Below are 23,588 nucleotides of genomic sequence, written 5' to 3'. Positions count from 1 at the left end.
ATTTTCTCAACGTCATGATGTCAAGCATCTTGGGATAAAGTATATTGTGTCTTTGCACGACACAAATAACAGTGAATTCGATTGGGAGAAGTACAGAAGTGATTAACCTGTAGCTGACTGTCGAGCAGCGTCCTCAGCTGTGAGGCCAGAGTCTTGCGTCGCGCGGCCTCCCTCTCCACCTCCCTCCTCATCCTCTCATAACCCTCCCCCGGCCTCTCCTCTAAGATCAGGCGTGGGTGAAGTGGCTGCAGTTTCCCAAGCACTCCCTGGTAGAGCTCCTTTACCTTGATATAGACACATATAGGAAAACGGAATGACTATCACACGAACATCATAAGATCGTAATCAGATCACACATCTCACTCCCACACCCAGTTCAGCCAACACGCACTAAAACAACACAGACGAGACATCAGCGTCCGTGGGATAACACAGAGGTGCAAGATGAGCCATCTCTGCTTACATCTTTATCACCTCAGCTGTCCTGAGGGCTGTAACAACAACCTCTATACAGGGGAACAGTTTGATGGTACAAACAGGAAGGAGGCCGGAGAAAGAGGCGTGTGACTAAAAACAGAGGCATTCCAGCTGCGACACCCAATCTGTTTCACGAGACTCAAACTTTATGGGGGGGACAAAGATAAAGATGCAAAACATCCGAAGCAAGGATGAATTGTGTCGGATCAATGCATGTGGAAAAATGCATTGACAAACCATGAAGGTACAATATGCATTCATGGAAAGCAAAGTGCATTTGAGTTGCCCTGCTCGGCTGTAAATGGATGAACCAAGTCATTTACACTTGGTGAGTCACAGTATCTACCTTCAAACAGTGCTAACAAGGGCCAGGGTCTCTGTGTGGAGTTTGCATGTTCTCCCCGGGTTTGTGTGGGTTTTCTCTGGGTACTCCTGCTTCCTCCCACAAGCCAAAGACATGCAGATTGGGGTTAGGTTAATTGAAGACTTTTAAATGGATGATGAGTGTGAATTGTGTGTTTGTCTCTGTCGGCCCCCGTCAACCTGTCCAGGATGTACCCGGCCTCTCACTCAATGTCGGGCTCCAGCTCCCCCTGCAACCCTCAAAGGATAAGCGGCATAGATAAAGGCTGGATAGATGGAAATGCACGTGGAAAACTGCATGTGACCACAATACAATACAACAAGCCACAATTTGCAATCAAGGAAAGCCATCTAGCTCTGCCCTCCTCTACTGTAAATGGACAAACTGAGTCGATGACACTTGGTGAGTTACAGTATCTACCTTCAAACAGTGGCAACTAGAACCCAGCCCGAGGCTGGGATGATAAAAATAACACAAATAAGTGCTAAATAAGAAGTTAACTGCATGTCATCTGCAACAGAAAATCTAAAACGTGCATATGAACCAGTCATTTGTGCATTTTAAGATTTAATTTTCTCCAAACTTGTAGCCTATACTGCTGGCTACACCCATCATACACGTGTCCAGTGGTTAACACCACAAAACATAGCCTAGCATTGCAAAACCAGATGCAGACCAACATATGCAGGCAGTATGTGGAACAATAGTTGTGCATGTGTGAGGGTTGTTTTGCTACTATTGCAATGGTGCTAACAAAATATTATATAAATTGCTTCCTAAAGCTAAAAAGATAAAGATAAGATAATCCTTTATTAGTCCCACATTGGGGAAATTTGCAAGTCATGTGTAATGTATGACGTTAATTGTGTGTGTCTGTGGCCAAAGGGGAAACTTTCGTACTTCTCATGATGAGGAAGAACGCCTCATTCTCTTAACGTATGTGTTTATTTTGCATGTTAACAGAGAGCTGCTGACCTCAGTGGTGAGCTGCCCCAGACGTGTGGTGACAGACAGGCTCTGTGTGAGCAGGAGGCTGTAGAAGGTGCTGCTGCTGAAAGCCTCCAGATCCACCTGGTGCTCATAATCCCAGAACTCCCCCAGCGTGTCCCCACAGACTGTTGTTACAAGAGAGTGAAACACAAAGAGTAAAACACTCAAGAATAAAAAGAAAACACATGTAAAGTCTAAGAATCTCTCTCTCGAAGTGAACTTTGAAGCAGATGCATAATGTGCTGCCTGAGGAAGACCAGTGGACCTGAGCTATGTGGATCCATGTTTTGGTTCAACAGCTTAGATGTTCTCTCTGCCAGGCTTTGACAAATACCAACAGATGTGATCACATCACTCCTGTTTAAGCTTCTTTACATTGGCTCCCAGGATTGATTACAAAATGTGACTGTTTACTTCTAAGACACGTCATTGTTCCATCTTATATATGTGACCTGTTCGTACCCTATACTGTTGCGTGCCATGCGATCCTCAGGCAGAGGCCTGTGATCTTTCCCAGACAGACTGACAAACTACAGGTGACAGAGCCTTTGCAGTCAGGGGACTCCTCTGATAACTATGTTTAACTAAAGACTTATTTGTTTTAATTGTTTCTTTGTGAAGCACTTTGTAATTTGAATTTTGAAAAGTGCTCTATGAATAAAGATTTTTATTTATTTTATTTTATACATTATAAACAAGAGGTATCTCCATGTTTTACAAGTAAATAGCTTCCACTTGTCTCCCTAGGCTATTTTGGAAGTTTTAGTTTTTTTGGACAAATCTTTTGGTGGCAGGAGATTTTCGGGCTTTAGGACTTATCTCCTATTACAATCAAAATATAAATATTTGAAACTAGTTTGAATGCTTTTTTCCCTCTTGACAGATTCCCTGATAAAGACTTACACTCTCCAGATGTCTTCTGAAGTGATTTCCTCAGTTATGTGACATTTGGACTGTTGTTATTTTCACTGTTAGTCGTGGCACATGATATGAGGCCTCTGATTAGTAATTGGATGATAGGTGGGAGTAGTCACTGGCCGTGTTACATAAGAAGCCACCACTGTCTTTAAACATCAACAAAGTGTCAGTGTGTGTTTCTGTGTGTGTGTGTGTGTGTGTGTGTGTGTGTGTGTGTGTGTGTGTGTGTGTGTGTGTGTGTGTGTGTGTGTGCACGCTGCAGGTGCTGCAGGTTGACGTGGTGCAGATTATGTTTTATGTAAGTTATGTAACCGTTGGCCTTTAGGCTTTCAATAAGCAGAGCTCACGTGTTTGTGTGTGATATCCAGGGTTACAGTGTTGCACCTGCTTGAATGGAGTCTTGTGTCACTCTCGCTTGTTGGTTGCGGTGAATCTTCCTGAGTGAGATCACCCTTGAACCCTTTGATGAGTAATCGTCCATGTGGTAGGCCAACTGCAGCAAGCGATACCGCGCTCTGATTGGTTTCTTCTCGGGCCATCCGTACTCTCGAAACAGGATCTGCACGCGGGATGGATTCATGAATGTGTTGTACTCAGTGTGTGTAGTGGCAGCGTGTGTTTGTGTATCTACACTGACCAGGACTGTAACACACAAACAGAGGATGACCACAGCTCCAAACAGCAAACCTCCAGTCGCCAACCAATCTGGTCGAAGTAACAGGTTGCGTCTCCGACTGATTCCCACCCTGGTCACATGACGGGGGATGGTGGGGAAGAAGGGCCCAGGCTCGTAACACTGGGCCCCTGCAGGCATCACTCGTACATACTGAGTAAGAGCAAAATGAAGGATCAGTTTAATTGAAATATGGGTTGATATTTATCATTTAATCTCTGTATACATATGAGAATGTGATCATTTCACATTTAAATGAGGAATATATCAATAAGAAGAATACAGACATGGTTCCCTGAATCTACATGTTTGACCACTAGTGGAGCTGTAGAGCATACCCTTGCATGTATAATTGTTTTGGGTTAGGGGGTTGGTTTTGTTTTGCATACCGAGGGTAAAGTGGTGATACACATTTCTATAATTTGCCCTTTTAACTTATCTTATTCCTTTTAGTCTTATTTCTTATCTTCTGCCACACAAAAAGAAGAAAACTCAGTCTTTTTTAGTTTTTTAGGGAGAGCGCGCAGTCAGAAAAACTAATCTGAAAAGGTAAATGAGCAAAGATAAATGATACAGAGAATCATAAACAATATGGAAATCAAAATATCTTTAAAGGGATTTTCAAATGTTAAAGGAAGTGAGAAATGGATATGTCTGTTTGGTGATTATATAAAATGCAATTTGTTGTAAAACTATATGTATACATCGATGGAGAGAGCATCTCCCATTATACAAAAGTGGAGCATTTCATGTTATTCATGACCTATACTGCAGCCGGCCACCAGGGGCAAATCAAGTTTGCCTTCGCATTAAGGGAACTGCGCATTAAACATTTACTTTAAAGGAACACTGCTTATATTATTTGAGATGTAGTTACCATGTGTTTGTGCTGGTGGCTGCTCAGTGTAAAAACATAAACACCAGGCTGGTTAAAGACCAGTGAGAAGAAGCTGGGAGGAGTCCAGGACAGAGTCAGCTCCTCTTTCAGCTGCCTGAACGCACCCCAGTCAAAGCCACTGTTGGTGTTGTACAGGCTGTCCCTGAAACACAGCAGGTGTAAGGATGGAGGGCGAGTGTAAAAAACACAACACAGATTCATAACAGACAAAATGGACACGAGGAGCTTTAGCACTGACTCACAGATCGTACAGAGGATAGTGGCCCGTGTCGACAGTAAACAGGATAATGTCGCCCAACTGGAGGCATGTTGTCGGGTTTAGAACTCCAATAACTCCTCTCTCTTCTTCCTTCATGTCTCTCTTGTTTACCCTTGTCCTGCTGGAATTCATTTCTCCTCCTCTGGTGTCCTCCTGCAGAAATTCCTCCTCTAGATGTCAAATGTATGAGACATTCATCAATGCAGTCATTATTCGTCAGTTTGCATTGATTCATGCATTCCTGATTGTTTCATGTTTTAATGACGAGACAATGTGACAAACCGGCCGAGCTGCTGGGGTCCCGCTGTGTGCTGACAGGAAACAGTCGCTGAACTTCCTCTGGGAGGCCACTCAGGAGGCCGAGGAATCCTGCGTCTGCAGAGTGACAGGACGTGCAGAGAGGATGACAAAGAAATCAATGGCAGTAAAAAAAAAAGCCATTGAGTGTGTGACAGTGTGTGTGTGTGTGCACGTGTGAATGTGCGTCTCTCCACCTGTCGTCAGAACAATGTAGACAGGACGCAGGGAGTCGAGACGGCTGTTGCACTGCAGAGTCCCCTGGGAGTCCCACTGTTTGAAAGCCGTCTCCAGAACGCTGCCTGAGACGGCCGACACCTGCACCTGAACAATAACAGTGTTTACCATTTATAGGTCACTGCTGCACAGCCGACACTTTCACTGCTGCTGCAATAAAGACGACACTGAGCTGAGGTTTGAGCTGCTTTGTCTGCATTGTGCAGGTAGCTCCCACTATTCATTCTGTTTATACTGAGACAGTTTCAGTGGAAGTAAACCATAGAAATCACTTTATTGTGAATGTGCTATTCCTCCTTCCTTCCTTCCTTCCTTCCCTCCTTCCTTCCTTCCTTCCTTTCTTCCTTCCTTTATTTGTTCATTCAGCTGTTACTTCCATCCTACTTTTCTTCCTCCCTTCCTCACTTCCTTCTCTCCTTCCTTCCTACTTTCGGTCCTTGGTCCTATTCGGTTTGCACATTTGTTTGTTTGTTCCTTCCCTCCTTCCTTCCTTCCTTCCTTCCTTCCTTCCTTCCTTTATTTGTTCATTCAGTCGTTAGATTGTTTATTCATTTGTTTATTCCTTCTTTCCTTCTTTCCTTTCTTCCTACTTTTGTTGCTTCCTACCCTTCTCTCCTTCTTTCCTTCTTTCCTTCTTTCCTTCTTTCCGTCTTCCTTCCTTCTTTCCTCCCTCCCTTCCTTCTCTCCTTGCTTGTCTCCTTCCTTCCTACTTTCGGTCCTTGGTCCTTTTTGGTTTGTGCATTTGTTCGCTCTTTTGTTCCTTCCTACTTTAATTCATTCCTTCATTAATTTGTTCATTCATTCCTTCCCCCCTTCCTTCCTTCCTTCCTTCCTTCCTTCCTTCCTTCCTTCTTCCTTTCTTCCTTTGTCACTTAATTTCTTCTTTGCTTCTTCTGTTTCTTATTTCTTTCTCATTTCTTATTTTTGCTGCTTTTTTCATTCCTTTGTTTGTTTCCTCATCTTGCTTCTATTATATCTTCCATCAGTGATTTATTTTATTGATCCCTTTATTTGTCCAAGATACAATAATTTAAGGGCGTTTTTCTTTTCAGTATCTTTCCTTTTGTGACTAAATGTTGGTTTTGTGGTGTTATACAGTATGTGTGTTGATGTAGATGGATGTGCTGACCTTGCTGTCATAGCTCCACACCAGCTCCATTTCTCCGCTGGACTGGCACCGGAGCTGCAGCTCAGTGGCCGGCCTGCTCCTGCACAGGCCACCGCACGCAGCTCGTCCAAGAGGCTCTCTGCAAACACACAGACCCAGCTCTCCATCGTAGCCCTGGTAGTCCTCTGCAGACGGACACACCTGCAGTAAAGGAGTAAACAGTAACTAACCAGTGCAAAGCAATTATCAGCAAAAGGCTTTATTAAGCAACTCAGATTTTTTGTTAAACCTGGCAAATATCTTTTTTTTCTTTGCTTGGACCAGATTGATATGAAAGTGGCAGTTTTATCAGCGGTTCGTGAGTTTGAGTGTGTAACTGGGTGAAAGGTTTTTGAACCAAAGGCTACTATGCAGGACAGGGACACAGTGAAGGCAGTGACGACCTTGTATCCTGTCACAGGAGGAAGTTCATGGTCAATATTAAAGGTTCAGTAAGATTTAGGTCAAAGGGATCTATGAGCAGAAATTAAATATAAAATAATCCTAGTGATGTTTTCCCTGGTGTTTTATCATCTAAATTGTACAAATTGTTTTTTTCTTTACCCTGGAATGGGCCTTTTATATTTAAATACTTTATATTTACATCGGGAGCAGGTCCTCTCTACGGAGGCCGCCAAGTTTATTTATTACAGTCGTCAAAACTGGACAAACTACACATCTTTTGAGTTTTTATGACAACTGAATGCTTCCACAGGGTCTCTTTCAGAGTGGGTGAGGTGAGGGGTATTCAGCTGCAACATGCAACTTTACCACTAGATGTCACTATATTCTACACACTGAAGAAAGAAGAACTGTCAGGTTCTTGTTGAAAAGGTCAAAGACATGAAGGTTGTGCTCATTTCCCCCTTTTTGTATATTTACCTCCGTCAATGAGGTCAGGTTTTCTCTTCCATTTGTTTATTCATTATTTAGCAGAATTACACAAAGCTTGGTGGAAGGATGCAATATGCTGAGTCAGGGAGGAATCCAGGACTTTTTTTTTGCACTTTCTTTACCATTGCAGGGTAGAGCTTTTTTTTGTGCATTTTCTTGATTCCTCAGAAAATGATTAATGAATCATGATGGGGGAAAAAATCTGACACATTTAAGGTACAGATCTTTATGAGTGTGTGACATTTCTCGCTTCTTGGTTGAATTTGAAAGGACTGATGAGCCAAGGCGGAGGTGTTAGCTGTTATCTTATGCAAAACACAATTCAGTTTACAATTTAATTAGCGTCTCATTCAAACAGGGTGAGTTTCTCGTCATGTGTCGATCAGTGTCAGTTACCTTTGCTCTACTTTTCACATGCACTCTGTGGTGTGTACTTTTTGTGTGTGATGTGATTGCGTAAAAGACTAACCTGCTGTCTGCAATGAAGTGACCACTGGTGTCTGTTCAGGCAGTCTCCATACTGCGTGCGTGTTTTTCCGTCTCTGCAGACATCATACAGTTTGTGTACACACGCTCCTCTATTGTTAGTGGGCTGGTAGCCAATGGTACATTGACATCGTCCATCACTGGTCTACAGAGAAAGGCAGCGGGGTTCAGACACTGTTGGTTTACGATACTTCCAGGTCACACTGTCGTTATCTAATTTTGGTCATTCATTCACCAACTCTATCAAACCACATCTTATTCCTTCCTTCCTTCCTTCATTCATTTATTCATTCATTCATTCATTAATCTTTCTATTCATTGCTTTTTCATTCACTTCTTTCATGTGTTTTCCCTCCTGCCTCTCTTTCATCACTCATTCCTTTGCCATTCGTTCTCACACCAACACTCGTGCAACAAAATCTCACTCTCCTCTTGATGAGCTGATGAGTGGAGGACTCAGGAAAGTAGAAGATGAGACGCTGCTGCCGGGTAACTTAATCTCCGGCTCTTTCAGCTTGTAGCTACAGATTGTTCTGTCTAGAGTTACTGACAGTGAGGACTCAGGACTTAAAGGTGACACACCAAAAACAATCATGGGTTTGAAAAATTTGAAATATTCTTTGGGTTTATAGAATGAAGGAGGAGCTCACAGGACAAAGAAGGAAGTGGGTCACTGGTGGTGCTGAAATAAAAACTACACAGTCACATAAAACACACCACAGGGAACACACTGTACATGTTGCAGAGACTACTGTCACCTGAAAACTCTGTCCCTCCCCCGGGCAGATGCAGGTGTCCTGTCCAGAGAGAGGCTGCTGAGCCACAGGACCACACAGCAGGGAGGTGGACAAGCCCGGTCTAGGACAGTAGTGGTGAGAGGGACATTGCAGACAGCTGTCTACAGACACAGCATCAGCAGTTGGCCCATAGGTTCCCTCAGGACAGGGGAGTGGTGTGGAGCTCTCCATTGGGCAGTAGAAACCTAACAGAAACAAAAGGGGGTGCATCCTGATGGTGGTGACACATCCCATCTCCCCATCCTTTGCCACCTTCCTGTCCAGCTCCACTGCCACTGCGTCTCTAATCTCCCCCAATTGACAGACATCATGATATATATATATATATATATATATATATCAATTGCACCATCGCTATATATATATGGTGCAATTGAGCCGTGGTATCGAGATCCCACCGATATGCACGCTTGACCAATCGTGAGTCAGTATCAGCTGTCAATCATGACATTTCACCCTGTTTTTACAGCAAAGTAATTCAAACCAAACTGACAAGACAAATGCACATTTAAACGTAGGTCAGTGTTATAAGAGCTACCTGAAATGAAAGAAACCATCTTTAAATTCATTTGACGTGTAGGCTACTTTTTAATTTGGTCCATTCACCATCAACTAACATGGAGGAGGCGGGATTTCTGACCTACACCACAGCCAGCCACCAGGTGGTGATAGAGATGGTTTGGCTTCACTTTTGGGGATCTGTCACATCTTTATATATGGTCTGTGATGCAGCACAACACATCAGTAGTCCTTTCATAAGGCGGTCATTCACCAGCTTTTAAAACCTACACGGTATTTGATTTTCTCTTACGGCTCACCAGTCAATAGTGAAGCACTTTGAACTGTGCTAACCTGTATGAAAGGTGCTATACAAATAAAAATTGATTGATTCAATTCTAAAGGCTTCGCTCAAACGCTTACAGTATAAGTCAATAGCTGGTGGAGTGTAATCGTTACTATAACCTCTATGGGTTAAATCTACACCATTTTGAAAGCAGGGGGACATATGCACGGCATTTTTGTCATTATATATATATGAAATATTATAAAAATCTGTCTACCTGGCTTGCAGGGCCTCTCCTGGTTATGTTGACTGAAGTTGTGTCCATGAGCCAGAGTTTGCAGGGCAGAAGCAAACATCCACCACCAACACCTGAAACTGTTGCATCTGCAAGTCCTTTGCATTATTATGCTGTCCACCTGCTGAAGTACAGGGCAGGTGAGCGAGACACGGAGCTCTATGTCAGATTCAAGGAGAAATTATATCATTCTTCATCCAGGATCTGTAAACAGCCTCTTGGTGGCCTGGCTTGTTTTGGCCATAGCCAAGAAAGTTTGAATGATGCGGAATCTAATTAAGTACCTTGATAAACCTTCTCCTGTCCTGCTGTAGTTGTGCACACATAACCTGATGTGCCTCTAACAACCAGGCCTGTTAGTCTGCACAGCCTTCAATGGCGCGCTGAATGATTTATGAGGCCTGCGAGGTAAGGTGACAGTGACAGGGAGCGGGACTGGCCACTGGTGGAGAGCAGCAGTGAAAGCAGAGAGTATGGTCGCCTGGTGCTGCCGGGTCACATTACAGCGTTTGTTCTTCTCAATCCTACCATGAAACTGATTAATGATTTGTCTCCCAGTGTATATCAACACAGCTTTGCTTGAGAGGAGACTATCAGGACTGTGTGCGTCACACACACAGAGACTGCTGAGTTCACAGCTCAGATATCTGCTCTGATACAGTCCCTGTGTTTATGTGAGGCATACCTGCAACTTTCCAATTCACTTGAATTAACCAATTTGATGAAGACACACTGAACACTATTACTGTTGTGCATTTGTGTTTACTTGTTCATTCCAGCTTGCAATCCTGTAGAAAGCAAAATAAACTATGGCCGAGGATTGAGGGGCCCACAACTGTGAGCTGTTCTGACCCGTAAAAATGCATTTGTATGCATTTATATATAATTATAAATATATGATTATTATCTTCAGCTATACATTGAAATGAAAGATGAAGATTTTAAATGTTTTGAGACATATCCAGTCATGCCCATCAAGAGTTAAACTTATATCTTCTACAGTGCACATGTTTATCAAAGTCTTCTGTGAGCACACACAATATGTTATTGTATGTGAACTGTTCAACGGTCGAGCATTAACCGTCTCTGTTTTATGTAATAATAATAATAACTTTATTTGTATAGCACTTATCTAAACAAAGTTACAAAGGGCTTCGCAGAAACAAAAATCCATGGGAAAAAAGATGTCCAGTAACCAATGTCTGACTTACTCGACACTGTTATTGTATTGAAATGAATGTTGGACTTTAGATAACTGGAATAACCTACATATTTCATCACGGTAGCCATGAACTATGATCCTGCATTGACGACTGGCAGCTTACCTAACCAAAGAGGGTTCAACTTTCACACACATATCCATGTCATTGGTTGTAGAAAAAAAAGGTCCACGTTTACAAATGCAAAACAGCATAATTAGATAAATATAATAATTGTACTGAATTAAAATTATATAAGGAGAAGATTGGAATTAGGCAGCTGTTGTATAACCAGCTATGGAATTTAAAAATTACATGATAATACAAACATTTAAATACATTAACATGCACTCAAATATGCACCTTACGTTTTCATGTAAATTGTTATTCCTAGTTTGTTTTTTTTAAGTGAAAAACACAAAGTTTATTAGAATCAACAGTGTTTGACCATGGCTGGTTGGACCTGTTCTGCTCTGACAGCACAAACACTGCGTAAACTGTTGATTGTCAAGCATCCAAAACAAGCAATGACAATCAAAGCTGGATGAGATGATCTGAGAAGACTGAATACACTGAATTCTTGCACAATTCAAAACCCACTTCACATCTTGCACAATGCAATAAATAGCCACAACAGTGACCAAGTGACCCAACTATAAAAAAAAAGAAATCAGATTATTGTTGTGCCTGGAAAAGTGGGGCTTTGATGGTTAAAGGCCAGAAATCCAAATGTCAAATGTCTTATCTGACATTGTGAGCATACAAACTTGGACATGTTGATCTCTTCTGGGTCGCTCGAAAAAACTTTACTGCATTTCTTTACTGAAAAAAGACCTGAGTCGGCTGCAGTTGTTCTCTCTTAAAACAGTATTCTCTTCTATTTGCAGCATTTTTTTTTTTTTACTGTTGCTCTATGACACTGGTTATCACGGTACTTTATCTTAAAGTGGTGCATTCCTATTGACATGTCCTTTAATCAGTGAAAAATGCTGTTACATTTTACGAGTGTACAGCAGTTTGTGTGTGTATGTGTGTGTTGTGTCCTGTCATCATTGTGACCCTCCACGTGTTGACTGTTGACACAGGCAGAGTTTGGGCAGCCGCTCTGATAACAAGGACCTTTATAAGTCAGACGAGAGGAGACGTCTCCCTGCAGATCTCTGATTGTCAGGTGACGACCAGACACTCGCTCACGTATTGATCTTCTCGTCTGAGGCTGAGAAGGGATTTTTAGGTTTCCAGTACCTTGTTCCTTCTAGTGGGAAACTTCTTGTGTATTTCTCTCCATAGAAATATAAAAATGCATCAAAAAGCTGTGATCTTCGCCCTGTCATTCTTGACAATTTCAGGTATATATTACTCCTCAAATGTTATTTAATATGCTTTATTTTGAAGTGATTATTTATTTTTAAATGTCTTATTCTTTGTTTATAGCATACCCACTGCACCGTGACACCAGGGAAGCAACCTGGACTGATTCCAAAGCAAACCAGGCTCATGACAAGACAGACCTCACAAAGGATGTGAAGTAAGTTGACCAAATGTAGCGTTTAAAATCCTGAAGTGAATGTCTGACATTTTTATAAAGGAGTGTTTCTGTCTGTCTTTACAAAGTAATCTCTACAAAAGTCACCTGGACAGCAGCAGCCTTTACAACAAGGAGGATGACCACAACACAAACCCTGTGGTAGAAGAGATGCAGCGCAAACTCATCATGGAGTCAGAGCGTCTGCGTACTCGTCTGCGCCAAGAGCTGGCCGAGCTGCAGGAGAGGTTGTCCTCATCTCCAGCCCACCTCAGCTCCACCCTGGCCAGCCTCAGGGAGCTCTTGGCTCCCCTCACCCAGCAGCTTCAGAGCTCCCTCAGTAGCAACACCCAAGAACTGTGCAGCCAGCTGAGCCTCTACCTGCAGGACCTGGATACAGCAGATGCCCGGGCAGAGGCCCAGGCAGAGACCGGCAGTGCGGCTCGCCACCAGGAAACCTTCCACTGGATGACACAAGCCCTGGACGGCAGCAGTTCCAAGCTGGCCAACGTCATCACTGACTTCCATAGTAAAACTGCCGGGGTGATTGAACGTTTCACAGAGATCAGTGCTAACGAGGAGGACGCAGCCAGGTCAGATGTCTGGCAGGTGATGAGCTCCAGGTTGGGACAGGAAGTGAGTTCACTGAGGGGGGAGACACAGAACATGGTGGGGGCTCTGAAAGAAGGGCTCGCTGCTCTGCTGGAAACCTCAGTACCTTCTGAAGCTAAAGTGACAGCGAGTGTGGAGTGGTTCTGCCAGAAGGCTGCCTCACTGGGCCAAGTGTTTCAGATCCGGATGGAGAAGTTGTTTCAGGAGCTGGAGGAGCAGAGAGCCTCCAGCCTGTCTCCCTCCTCTTCCTCCTCTTCGTCCACGCAGCCTGCTGGCTCTCTGCAGGAGGACTTTTCCGTTAAACTCTCAGCTCTGATCCAAGACATTCTGCACTCAGTGTAGAGACAGACCCCTGAGTATTATTATTTAAATATTACTTAAAATGGTCCATTTAAAATGAATCTTGTACATGATATGTTTTTTGTTTGCCACTGTAACAGCCAAGTAAGTAGCATGTAAATATTTTTGAATGTATGGATGTGATTGATGTATATGTTTCATTCTGTATGTGAAGGAGTGTGTCAATATGTGTTTACTGTACCATGTGATAAGATGCTGCCTGTGGAGAGTAAAGTTATTGCTGATACAAATTGCATGTCGTTATTTTTTAAATCAAACAATCAGCCGCAGAGTGTAAAAGCAACTGTAAATAAACTTTATTTTAAATCTGTACAAATTATCTATTCCATAATCAATTTTGCAAGTAAGCAATGAAGTCAAAATCCTGACACTTATACAGTTGTAGAAAAAACTCAAAGATATTATCGAATCTATACTTTTATAAAATATCAAAATAACCGTTCTTCAGTTGGGTCCATTGTAAAGTTTAAGGTTTTTTATGCATAATTCAGACTAAACTCTTCCTTCATTATGAGTAAACAACTATTGAATTTAGATGAGTATAAAAAGAAATATTATACAAAATACCTGAGTATTAAATTGTTTTCCATATTTATCTGACAAGAACATGTGGTTATAACTGAAAAATCACAATCAGCGCTTTATGAGGTTTGAGGTGACAAGGCAAAGACAATTTGCCGCTCGATCTGTCAATCAAAGGCACGTAATCCTCCCGCCCAGTAAAACTTCTTCAGGACAAACCAGCCGCCCAGAACCAGCAGGGCAGCAGCCGCTGAGCCAAACACGACCCCGACCGCCAGGCCCGTCACGTCCACGGCATCCTCCTCTGATGCCACGTCACTACCTGATGCAGACAGGGAGGGAGAATGGAGAGTCAACCATATCTTTCAATGTTGATGTATTTCTGGATGTATGATGTGAATCAAGTGCACTCACTGTAGGCCGCTGCATATGGCCTGCCTTGGGTGAGGGAAGAGGAGAGAGTCATGGGAAAAGTTTATCTTGGTGCTGTTGTTCAATAATTGTAGAATGTTTTTTTAATAATATATATATATATTAAAACAGCTCATACTTTCTGGAGCAGTGTAAAGAGGTCCGACTGAAACAGTGGCCGATTCTTTGCTTTCTTCACCGAAAGGAGTCACAGATCTTTTTCTTCTGGTGTTGCAGGCCTGAAAAACAACAAGCTATGTTGATCTATGTCACATAGACACTGTGGTTTTTCCAATGTACATTTTAAGTTTTAAGTAATGCATCCATCCATCCACTATCTATACCGTTCATCCTTTGAGGGTTGAGGGAGCTGGAGCCGATCCCAGCTGACATTGGATGAGGGCTGGGGGAAATGGCCTGTATTTATTTTATTGCTGATTTCTAGTCTTGATTAATACTCAAAGCACTTTACGGTACAGTTTTGCCAATAAACCATTGACACGTATTCTATGTGCAGCACTTTCTCTATCACACATCACAGCAGAGCCGTCAGGGGCAATTTGGGGTTCAGGGTCTTGCCCAAGGACACTTCAGCCAGGCATCAAACCACTGTTATTACGATTAAACAACCCTTTCTACCTTCTGAGCCATAGCCACTGGGTCAACATGCAGAGACAAACCATCATTCACACTCAGTTTTGAGTTTCCAATCAAGCCAAGCACAGCATGCATGTCTTTGGGCTGTGGGAGGGAGCAAGAGCATCCGGACACACACACACACACACACACACACACACACACACACACACACACACACACACACACACACACACACACACAGGGAGAACATGTCGGGATTTGAACTGGGACCCTTAAAATCTAAAAAAAAATAGTGTCCATGAGTCAACTTACAGACACCAGCTCTTGACATTTGTTGGGCTCACAGAGTCTCAGTATGCAGTGCAGATAGATGCTGGACTTTTCCTGGTCACGGTGCTGCACGAAGCGGAAAGCCTCAAAGTTGAACCTGGCCACCATGGAAAGGCCATTGTTTGTCACGTTTGACCTCTGGTCCACTGAGCAGCTGGTGGAGGGCAGAGTTATTTAGTTTATACGTCAAAACAGCCATCCCAAAGCAGTATTTGTACTGAAGGTGTGTACTTCTTTACCCGACGAAGAAGTTGTGCTGCTCGTACTGCGACATGTTGTAAGTAGTGGGAGTACTGAAGCAGTGATCCAGCAGGACATGGAAACTGAAAACAGGACAGTGTTGTACAATGATGTACTTTTTGCCACAAGAATACGCTGTGCTCACTTTGACATCAATATTTGTTTTCTGATAAACTTGTTTACCAGCAGCATCCCCTCATCCAAATTTCACTTACTTTCCTGTGAGGTTGACGGCCTTGACCTCCACATAGATCCTGGTTCGCAGCTGGAGTCCTGCTGGAGGCAACACTAACGGGTGGATGTAGTTTGAGTCCTGGAGGAAATAAGTTGTACAGTGAAACAAATGAAGACACAAAGCTCTTGAATGTATAAGTTGAAATCAGCTTGTCTACTTACATTAAAAACAGCCATTTCCAATGCATTAATGAACGTTCCATTGTTATCGTTGGTCGCCACCGAGACAGAGGAGCTGGAAATTCATGGAAAAGGTGAAAATGTCATTTAAAATCTATTTGTCTAGACATTCGCACAAAGTACTTGTTCCTAAAATTACTCACGACACAATCTGTGTGTTGTTGATGAGGTACTCCAGCGGGTAGCTGCAGGAGAAGTGATAGTAGAGGTCGGTGGAGTAGCTGATCAGCCCCTGGTCAGATCTGGGTGTGTCAATGAAGCCTGTGATGACAACAGCCTGGATGTTTCGGAAGCTGGCGAAGGGGCCTGTGGGATCCGGGGTCTTGTCCACAATCTGAACGAGACAGAAAAAAGACACAAGCATCACATGGGTTTCTTATACGGAGCCAAATACATCCGCATGCCGTCATTTTCCTCCTTCATCTCTGTCAGCATCATTTAGCGTCTTCCTGACCTGCAGAGACTGGCGACAGGAGTTATCCAGACTGTGGTTGACAGGGAGAAGGTAACGGATGACTGGGGGGGCCACGCTGGTGTCGATGGAGCCCATGCACGCCGTGTTGTTGTGGGCCCCGTTCAGAGCCAGGTTTGTGGTGTTGAAGCCTGCCCACTGAGCCGTGCACAGGTTGATCTCCAGGGTGATCATGTTGGTTCCACAGTCGACCGTCAAGTCTGAGCTGTCTGTGAGAGAGACAGAGAAACCGAGGAGATTTAAAGGGTAGAAGCGCTTTCATGAAAATTCTATCATTCAGCTGCTGCGATGAAATGAGATTTAAAAATCTAAATAAAGAAAGTCACTGTTGTCTATACGTTGCTGTTTTGATAACTTTTTGTTATGTACTGATTGTGATATAAATTGACTCTGAGAATGTACATCTCAAGGGGTTTGTCCTCATAGATACATTTGATGAATTTGTGCAGGATGTTAATATTCAACAAAATGATCGGACACAGTGAAAATCCTAGTGAACCCACCTGGTGTCCTTTCATACTCGGAGGAGCAGTTGTAGAGACACAGAGCAGGATGCAGGAGTGCCACCAGCAGAGGGAGACAAAGATAAAGAGCCATGCTGACTCTAATGAGTCCTGTATTCATATGGAGAAAAAATAACAATATCAACAATAAACAACAATGACATTACACAAAAATATAATTTATAAGTTAAGTAAGAGCAAATGCACCAAAATGCTGATGATTATTTAGGAGAAAAAAACATGATTTGGTGGATGTATGATTTTCTACTTTTCAGTATCAAATTGTGTTGCAAGTTGTTGTTTTGCAGAGCTGAAATAGTTGATCTTTCAATTTTCAGTGACTTACCTTGATGGCACCTGAGCAGCTGTTTGTCACATCTAGTCATGCAATGTGTCTTATATACTGTTAGACAATCTCAAGACACATAAAACCATAGAGGTGGGACTCTGAAGTCTTCCCTGTAGCTAAATATAGACACCCACACACACAAACACACACACACATATATGCACACACATATGCACACAATTACTCACTTCTCCATTAGACAATAGCAGCTCCTGGCAGGGTTCCATGTCAAATCTTCACCTTCTTAATGTGTCAGGCGGCTTTGGCACAGACCTTAAAGGTTACTAATAACTGCAGTCTCACATTTCCTTTATTTAAAATAACTATCATTAAAGATGATTGAAGCAACTGAGCATCAAACTTGGAATTTATGTTCATATTTATTGAATAAACATGTTGCACATTGATGTCAGACATTGTCTTTTCTCATTGATCTTGTTGATATTGTCACACCTTGAACAGAATGTTAGGCTCTATGAGACAAATTGTATTTTGTGAATATGGGCCATACGTTTAAAATTTGATTTTTACATGATTTAAAGCTGTGCAGGTCCTTGATAAGCTTGAGTAAAAAATGTGAGTAAAACAATCAGAGAAAGATAATTGATGGAAATCGTTGATGGAAATCGTTGGAAACTGTTTATATGCTAATTCTGATGACATTGTATTAACCACCACTTTTAACCAAGGCACTGTGATTCAGATCGAATGAATTACAAATCATTCTTCACAACCAAATCCTTAAAAACGTTTCAGTCTAATACCAGATGTGTATTTATGTGTGTTGCATTGAACAGTGGAGTCATGTCTCGAGAACGATCCACCTTGAATAGATGAAAGGTGATCGTGCTGGCCACAAGCTATGAAGCACTCAGCCAACCAGGGGAAACCTTTGTTAATTTCCCTTGCATGACAAACTCCCCCTCTATTTTCTCTGTATAGTTGCATCACAGGTAGTCTACATAGCTAAAGGCCACGACTGTTACAACTCAACTGAGAAGTCCCCATTGTCCCTCAGAGCTGCAGAAAGAAAAGGAGCGTCAGTGATGCTCTCAAAGTGCCTGTGGTGAGAGAGGACATTTGTCACACTATCCGAACTATACGAATACGATCTCTTCAATCCTCACATGCATCTGAGGATTTAAGCAGGGCGCCTGTTTGGAAACATGCTGTTGGCCTTTTTTTAATCTCTAATCACAGCCATTTTGTTTTCCGGTTATCCTATTTCTCTGCAGGGACAGAGATAATGGAACTTATGTAAGAGTGGCTGGACATGATGTTCATATGTCCACCGGGTGATGGATCAGAATGAACATTAAATAACCCTTAAATAATCATGTAAACCGTTGATAGCACATCAAATACATATAATACATTTATAAAATGTAAATGTTTTCACTCCCCCAATGAAAATCATTTACCTGCAATCATAGGGATTTTGAAATACAAACGGAAGGCTTATGTGTTCCTTCAAGTGGTGGCAAAATGTCCTGATAAGCTAGAGATAGTTTTTATTTTTACCTCCAAAAAGTAGGTTATATGTTCATCTGCGTTTGTTTTTTTGATAGTTAGCAAGATTAAGCAAAAACTACTGGATCCATTACAAACTTGGTAGGATGCGGTGTAGGTCAGGATAGAAAGGCATAACATTTTAGTGCGGATCCAGAGTCTTTGTGACATTTCTACTGATTTCAAAGGGAATATTAATGGATCTTGACGACAACAATCTCTCAATATCTATGAGTGTGTGCAATTTGGTGCAGTTTCATTGAATTTAAGGGGACTGTTGGTCCTGGGCGGCTGTATGCGTAGATTTTAAATGCACTGTCGTGAATCTAAAAACATGGCGGGTATTTCCGATATGCATGGTTGTGATTGGATAGCATATAGCACATGATGGCTACATGGATACGCTATAAATACAATAGTACAGAACATGATATACATTACTCATAGAGTCACCAGTTTGGAGATTATTGAAGATATTACTATTATTATCATGACAGTGTCCTGTGGTATATAATGATTAGAAAAAATCTTTACTGGTTCCTTTCACAAAGTGCAACAATAGCTACTGACACACAATGACATTAGAAAACAATGAAGACAAGGCCCGGGGGAGGACACAGATTTAGCATTGGAGGAAAGAGGATACACTGGGAAGCTGGTGAGGAGACGGTACTGTACTCTGGGCATGTACAGTAAAGCAGATCATCAGCTAATGACCCTTCAGGGTGGGAAGATCTCAAAAACTCAGTGGTAAATATGTTTCATGCAACAAATTCAAAGATGCAGAGTTTTTGTCTGTTCCGTAAAAGAAACTATGCGCACACTAGTTTCAGTGTTTTCATTTGTGCAGCAGTGATGAGCCAATCACGTTTGCTCTTATGACATAATGCTGTTATATTCTTGCTGGACACGTTTAAATAACTTTTGCTGATAATATATTATCACTTTCTGTATTATTATAGAAAAAGCATTCAGATGCTTAATTAAAAGTGCCAGCAGTGCTGTTAAATAAAACCTAAAAAAGACTTAACATTTGTACATTTACTTAAAAGAAGTTGTGAAAATATTATTAGCAAAACTTGCTGAAGGAAATCTAAATATTAATTTAAGTTTTAAAAGTAAAAGTACACCATCTCTTTGGTGGAAATGCTATCAACTTAAAACAAGAGTAGGGCCCAGCTCTAGACAAAAATCGACAGTTTTATAAGCAGTCACCAAAGTCAAACAGATTGGGAATAATCTCAAATGTGTTGTATTTTATGAATCAGGTTCTTAAAGTCTTAATATCAAAATAAAATCAAAATAACCACAGATTACTGTAAGTTCACTGTAGCACAGTAAAAGCACAACATTTCCCTCTGAATTATAATTCAGTAGAAGAAGAGGGCAACATAAAGCAGAGGAACTGATATAGATTATATAACATCAGTGTTATAATAAGTAAAGTCCTTGTTTCATGAGTCGTTTGGTGTCATCTGCTGGACAAACTCAGACCAGGCTCAGTTCTCTCAGTGTAATAGACTCATGATTTACAAAGCAAGAGACACCACCTCCCCTGCAGTGAACACACAGCACAGTCAAAGCCTTTGTATATTGTGGTTTCAATAAAACAGGCATCAATTCTAATGAAAATTTGTTTCTTTGGAGTAAACTAAGACACAAAATCCTGCACCTCGTGCCACTGAATGGATCAATGCTGGATCACCAACTGCTCCAAGGATCCTGATTTTCCTGAATAATGTTTTTATTGTCTTAAATTTTTGTTAAATTAAATGACCACATAGTTCATAGCTGATAAATATGCAAATATTGCACACAAAGTGAGACAAAGAGGGGGTAAAGGAGATCCTTTATTGTCCCTAGGCCAACCCTCTGGTTACTCTTGCTGTGTGTCTGCCCTAATCCTGGGGGAGATGTGTTTATCTGTTAAAAGGGATGTAAAAAAGTCTGCTCATACATCAGTTTACAAAATGTTTCAAATGCTTATGCAACGTTACAAGATCCGTTATAACAGAACAGCTGTATATACAGGCCAGCATTAAAATGCTTCTGTGAAATTATCTGTGGTGCACTTCTGTTTGGGCGCACACACAATCTCTGAGCCTGTTGCCCTGCAATAAAGATACTGATGATAGGATAAAAGTTCAACAGGGACAGTGTTCATAACACACACAGTCACACCTCCTCATCACATGACAGACGTCTGCGTGCACCGGCCAATAATCAAATTAATTATGGAGGCTTTCTAAAGGAAAAAAAATCATTCAAGGTTACACATGACAAGCTTCCAGAGGCGCCGTCTAACAACTAGACGCCTGCACGACAAACACACTTGTGTTACCAGTGGAGACAGAAGCAGACAACAGAGCTACACACAGAGAAAACACCAACAGCCTGTCCTCTCTCAGCTCCCCGGAGAGGAGCGGGTGTTCATTACTCTGCTTCCAAGGTCATCTGTTGACGGCTGTTGTCAAAATCATGCAACACAAGAGAAGGATAAACTGCAGATTAAAGCAACACCATGTTTCTTTTTTTTACTGTAAAACAGCAGCTTCAAATGGTGATGCTTTCATTCCCACTCATCGCCCTGAACGTCTGCTCTTGCTCTGTAAACTCTGTAAGACAGTCGCTGCTTCAATTGTTAGAATCAGTCCCGGCAAGTTCAAGTGTAATGTCGAACTGTTGATCAGTTAAATGGACTCAGAGGGTCATTAAAAATCAGCGTGCGTTTCCAATATTCAGCCAGGAAACATTTGAAAAATGAGGAATTCTAAACAGAGTTTTGGTGTAGTTGGCCCAGCAGCAGCTCTCTGAAAACCGTGTAATCGCTCACACAAGGAGCCCAAAAGAACGAATGTCATCTCATCCTTCCTGCAAATCTCCATCAAACATGTAACCCATCATCACCATCATATTTTGTTTAATGTTTTTTTTTTGCCCTCTGTGATTTTTCCATGATACATTTGTCTTCTTTTTGTTACATACTTCCTTTTTCTTCTTCCTCATTATTTTCTATATTTATACAAATGTTGCCATTTTACTTTAAATTGTTCAGTGCTGTTCTTACACACTGTGTTTTGATGTGTGTTTTTACTGGAGGTGTGTGAGGTTTAGTGGTAGTTACTAGTCTGGCAGTTAGTGTGCGTGTTAGGTTGTGTCCTCTATGTTTACCTCGATCTTTTTGTTTTCACCACTGTCTGTTTGTTGGTTGGTTGTGTTGTTGGTCGCCTGGTAAGTCGGTGTTGGTCTGTTGGTTGTTGTTTGGTTGGTTGGTTGCCTGGTTGGTTGGTCGGTCGGTTGTTGGTCTGTCGGTTGTCGGTTGTTGTTTGGTTGGTTGGTTGCCTGTTGCCTGGTTGGTTGGTCGGTCGGTCGTTCAGTCAGTTGTATGGTCGGTTGTCGGTCAGTCGGTTGGTTGGTTAGTTAGTTGTTTCTTTTACAGCAGGATTAAACAAAATCTACTGAACTGATTTTCACTGTGAACATTTTGAGATAGGGAATTTCTCATGGATCTTGTTAGGGACAAAATTTGCATGTCAAGGGTACTAATATTTATGAGTGTATGAAATTCGGTGCAGATCCACATAAAAATCATCAGGGGACTGATGGGCCTTGGCGGAGGTGCACTCTTTTAGTGCCATGTAATTAAAAAAGATACGTTAATCATTTTTGATTTTGGTGAGTGTCTAAATCTCTTCGAAAGTACTGTATTAATACCTCTACATCACTTTGGTGGTGGAACGTGAGGTGTAGTGGAATAGGTAGATAGTTTGGTGAAATGTGTGTCCAGTGGGTGAACTTCATGTTTACTTTAAAAAGGGGTTAGCTGTTAGTTGAACCAAATTTAGTGCTGGAACGATGTCCAATAAACTAACCACATGAATAACACAGACACAGTTAATATTACAATCAACCTCATTTAAAACAAATGAAGCACTCCTTGAATTCAAACACAGTTGTACTTCCACAGCACTTTAACAGCCCTGGAGTGCTGAAGACATTATTTTCTAAGGCAACAACAACAACAAACAGAACTTTTATTCAACCGCAAGTGAAGCGGGCCCCTACTCAACCTGTCAGTGTCTCAGTCTCTCGTGGGAAAAGTTTCATTCTGGCGATTTTGCTGGATTAGGCTGCGTAAAAATGTATTGTTTTTGTTGCAAGGCACGTCAAGTTTATTCATGCAGCACCATTCAGACACAAGGTGACTCAAAGTAGTATGGAAATACATAAAAAAAACAAGACATTAAAGTTGCATTTAAAAAAGTTAACTGCGTAATTAATCTTTATTCTTTAGGGCCAAAAACAATTATTGCAGTTGCGTAATGTGTACGAGTGCTCCAAACTGTCACCATCACTCGTTTTCTGGAAATTAAGCTACAGTGCCTGGAAACCAACCCAGAGCAATGAACAGGAAGTATGCTTCTGAGAAAAAAAAAATCGTTTTCCCTTTCCTCCCTTCCTCCCCCTGCATGTCTCTCTCCCTCCCTCTCTCTCTCTCTCTCTCTCTCTCACCCTCTTTATCTCCCACTCTGTCCCTATCTCTGCGTTGCCCTCGCGGTGCCTGTCATGGTGTTTTCACAGGGGCCTGAGTCAGTTTCCTTTCACAGACTCCTGCTTGTTTTTTAATGAGATTTGAATAAATACACCAGACATGTGGTCAGTAAACTCAAGCTGCATCACATCACAGGAGCTCAGCAGACAGGGAAAAGAGAAAAGAGCTGACACGGGGCCGTTTAGAGTTTCTGCTCTCTCCTGCTTGGTTTTCTCCTCTGAGCCATTTTCCTCCCCAATCACCGCCATTCTTCATTTTATTACAGGGAGCATGAGGCATTAGTGTATGCACAAAGCACTCTATTGACCCATTATAATGGCATTACTAGATGTGAATGGGATTAAATGGGGACAGGCTGCACATTGACTGCACAAAATCATTCTCCAGTTGCTGTTTATTTTGCCTCTTGGAGGAATAGAGTCACTGAAAAGCAACTTTCTCTTTTAGTAAAAAGTAAAAAAATCTTGATTATTT

At 41.9% G+C, this 23,588-nt stretch overlaps 3 protein-coding genes across 10 annotated transcripts in view; 1 reads left to right on the top strand and 2 right to left on the bottom strand.

Moving 5' to 3' along the window:
- Window positions 1-11,716, bottom strand: part of si:dkey-103g5.4 — a 33,006-nt gene extending 21,290 nt beyond the window's left edge. For 4 of the 8 annotated variants that reach the window (XM_034605186.1, XM_034605184.1, XM_034605187.1 and 1 more), the window contains exons 1-13: window positions 9,801-11,716; window positions 9,499-9,637; window positions 8,399-8,622; window positions 7,624-7,785; window positions 6,243-6,422; window positions 5,074-5,200; window positions 4,862-4,954; window positions 4,563-4,749; window positions 4,300-4,462; window positions 3,387-3,575; window positions 3,134-3,308; window positions 1,817-1,956; window positions 108-284 (exon numbers count right to left, since the gene is read on the bottom strand). In XM_034605186.1, coding sequence (XP_034461077.1) covers window positions 108-284; window positions 1,817-1,956; window positions 3,134-3,308; window positions 3,387-3,575; window positions 4,300-4,462; window positions 4,563-4,749; window positions 4,862-4,954; window positions 5,074-5,200; window positions 6,243-6,422; window positions 7,624-7,785; window positions 8,399-8,622; window positions 9,499-9,637; window positions 9,801-9,842 — 1,998 coding nt within the window. In that variant the 5' untranslated portion in view covers window positions 9,843-11,716. Of the gene's footprint in view, window positions 1-107; window positions 285-1,816; window positions 1,957-3,133; window positions 3,309-3,386; window positions 3,576-4,299; window positions 4,463-4,562; window positions 4,750-4,861; window positions 4,955-5,073; window positions 5,201-6,242; window positions 6,534-7,623; window positions 7,786-8,398; window positions 8,623-9,498 lie in introns of those variants that run through there. The other 4 variants (XM_034605185.1, XM_034605189.1, XM_034605191.1 and 1 more) reach the window with 4 other exon arrangements.
- A 156-nt stretch (window positions 11,717-11,872) lies between these two features.
- zgc:162608 (uncharacterized protein LOC100037332 homolog) lies at window positions 11,873-13,465 on the top strand. Its single transcript, XM_034605195.1, has 3 exons — window positions 11,873-12,064; window positions 12,150-12,243; window positions 12,330-13,465. Exons 1-3 carry the CDS (start codon window positions 12,016-12,018, stop codon window positions 13,192-13,194), a joined length of 1,008 nt encoding a protein of 335 aa, XP_034461086.1. The 5' UTR covers window positions 11,873-12,015; the 3' UTR covers window positions 13,195-13,465.
- A 24-nt stretch (window positions 13,466-13,489) lies between these two features.
- LOC117773357 (zona pellucida-like domain-containing protein 1) lies at window positions 13,490-17,162 on the bottom strand. The gene is made up of 11 exons (XM_034605198.1): window positions 17,051-17,162; window positions 16,705-16,815; window positions 16,184-16,410; window positions 15,873-16,063; window positions 15,712-15,784; window positions 15,531-15,628; window positions 15,315-15,398; window positions 15,058-15,229; window positions 14,285-14,384; window positions 14,149-14,172; window positions 13,490-14,056 (listed from the first exon to the last, which is right to left on the bottom strand). The coding sequence occupies exons 1-11, from the start codon at window positions 17,088-17,090 to the stop codon at window positions 13,902-13,904; spliced, it is 1,275 nt and encodes a 424-aa protein (XP_034461089.1). The 5' UTR covers window positions 17,091-17,162; the 3' UTR covers window positions 13,490-13,901.
- Between the last annotated feature and the right edge of the window lie 6,426 nt (window positions 17,163-23,588).

The sequence above is a fragment of the Hippoglossus hippoglossus genome, chromosome 13, assembly GCF_009819705.1.
Source record: "Hippoglossus hippoglossus isolate fHipHip1 chromosome 13, fHipHip1.pri, whole genome shotgun sequence".
Lineage (NCBI taxonomy): Eukaryota > Metazoa > Chordata > Actinopteri > Pleuronectiformes > Pleuronectidae > Hippoglossus > Hippoglossus hippoglossus.
The sequence above is the reverse complement of the archived record's forward strand: the minus strand, read 5'-3'. Positions and strand labels throughout refer to the sequence as shown.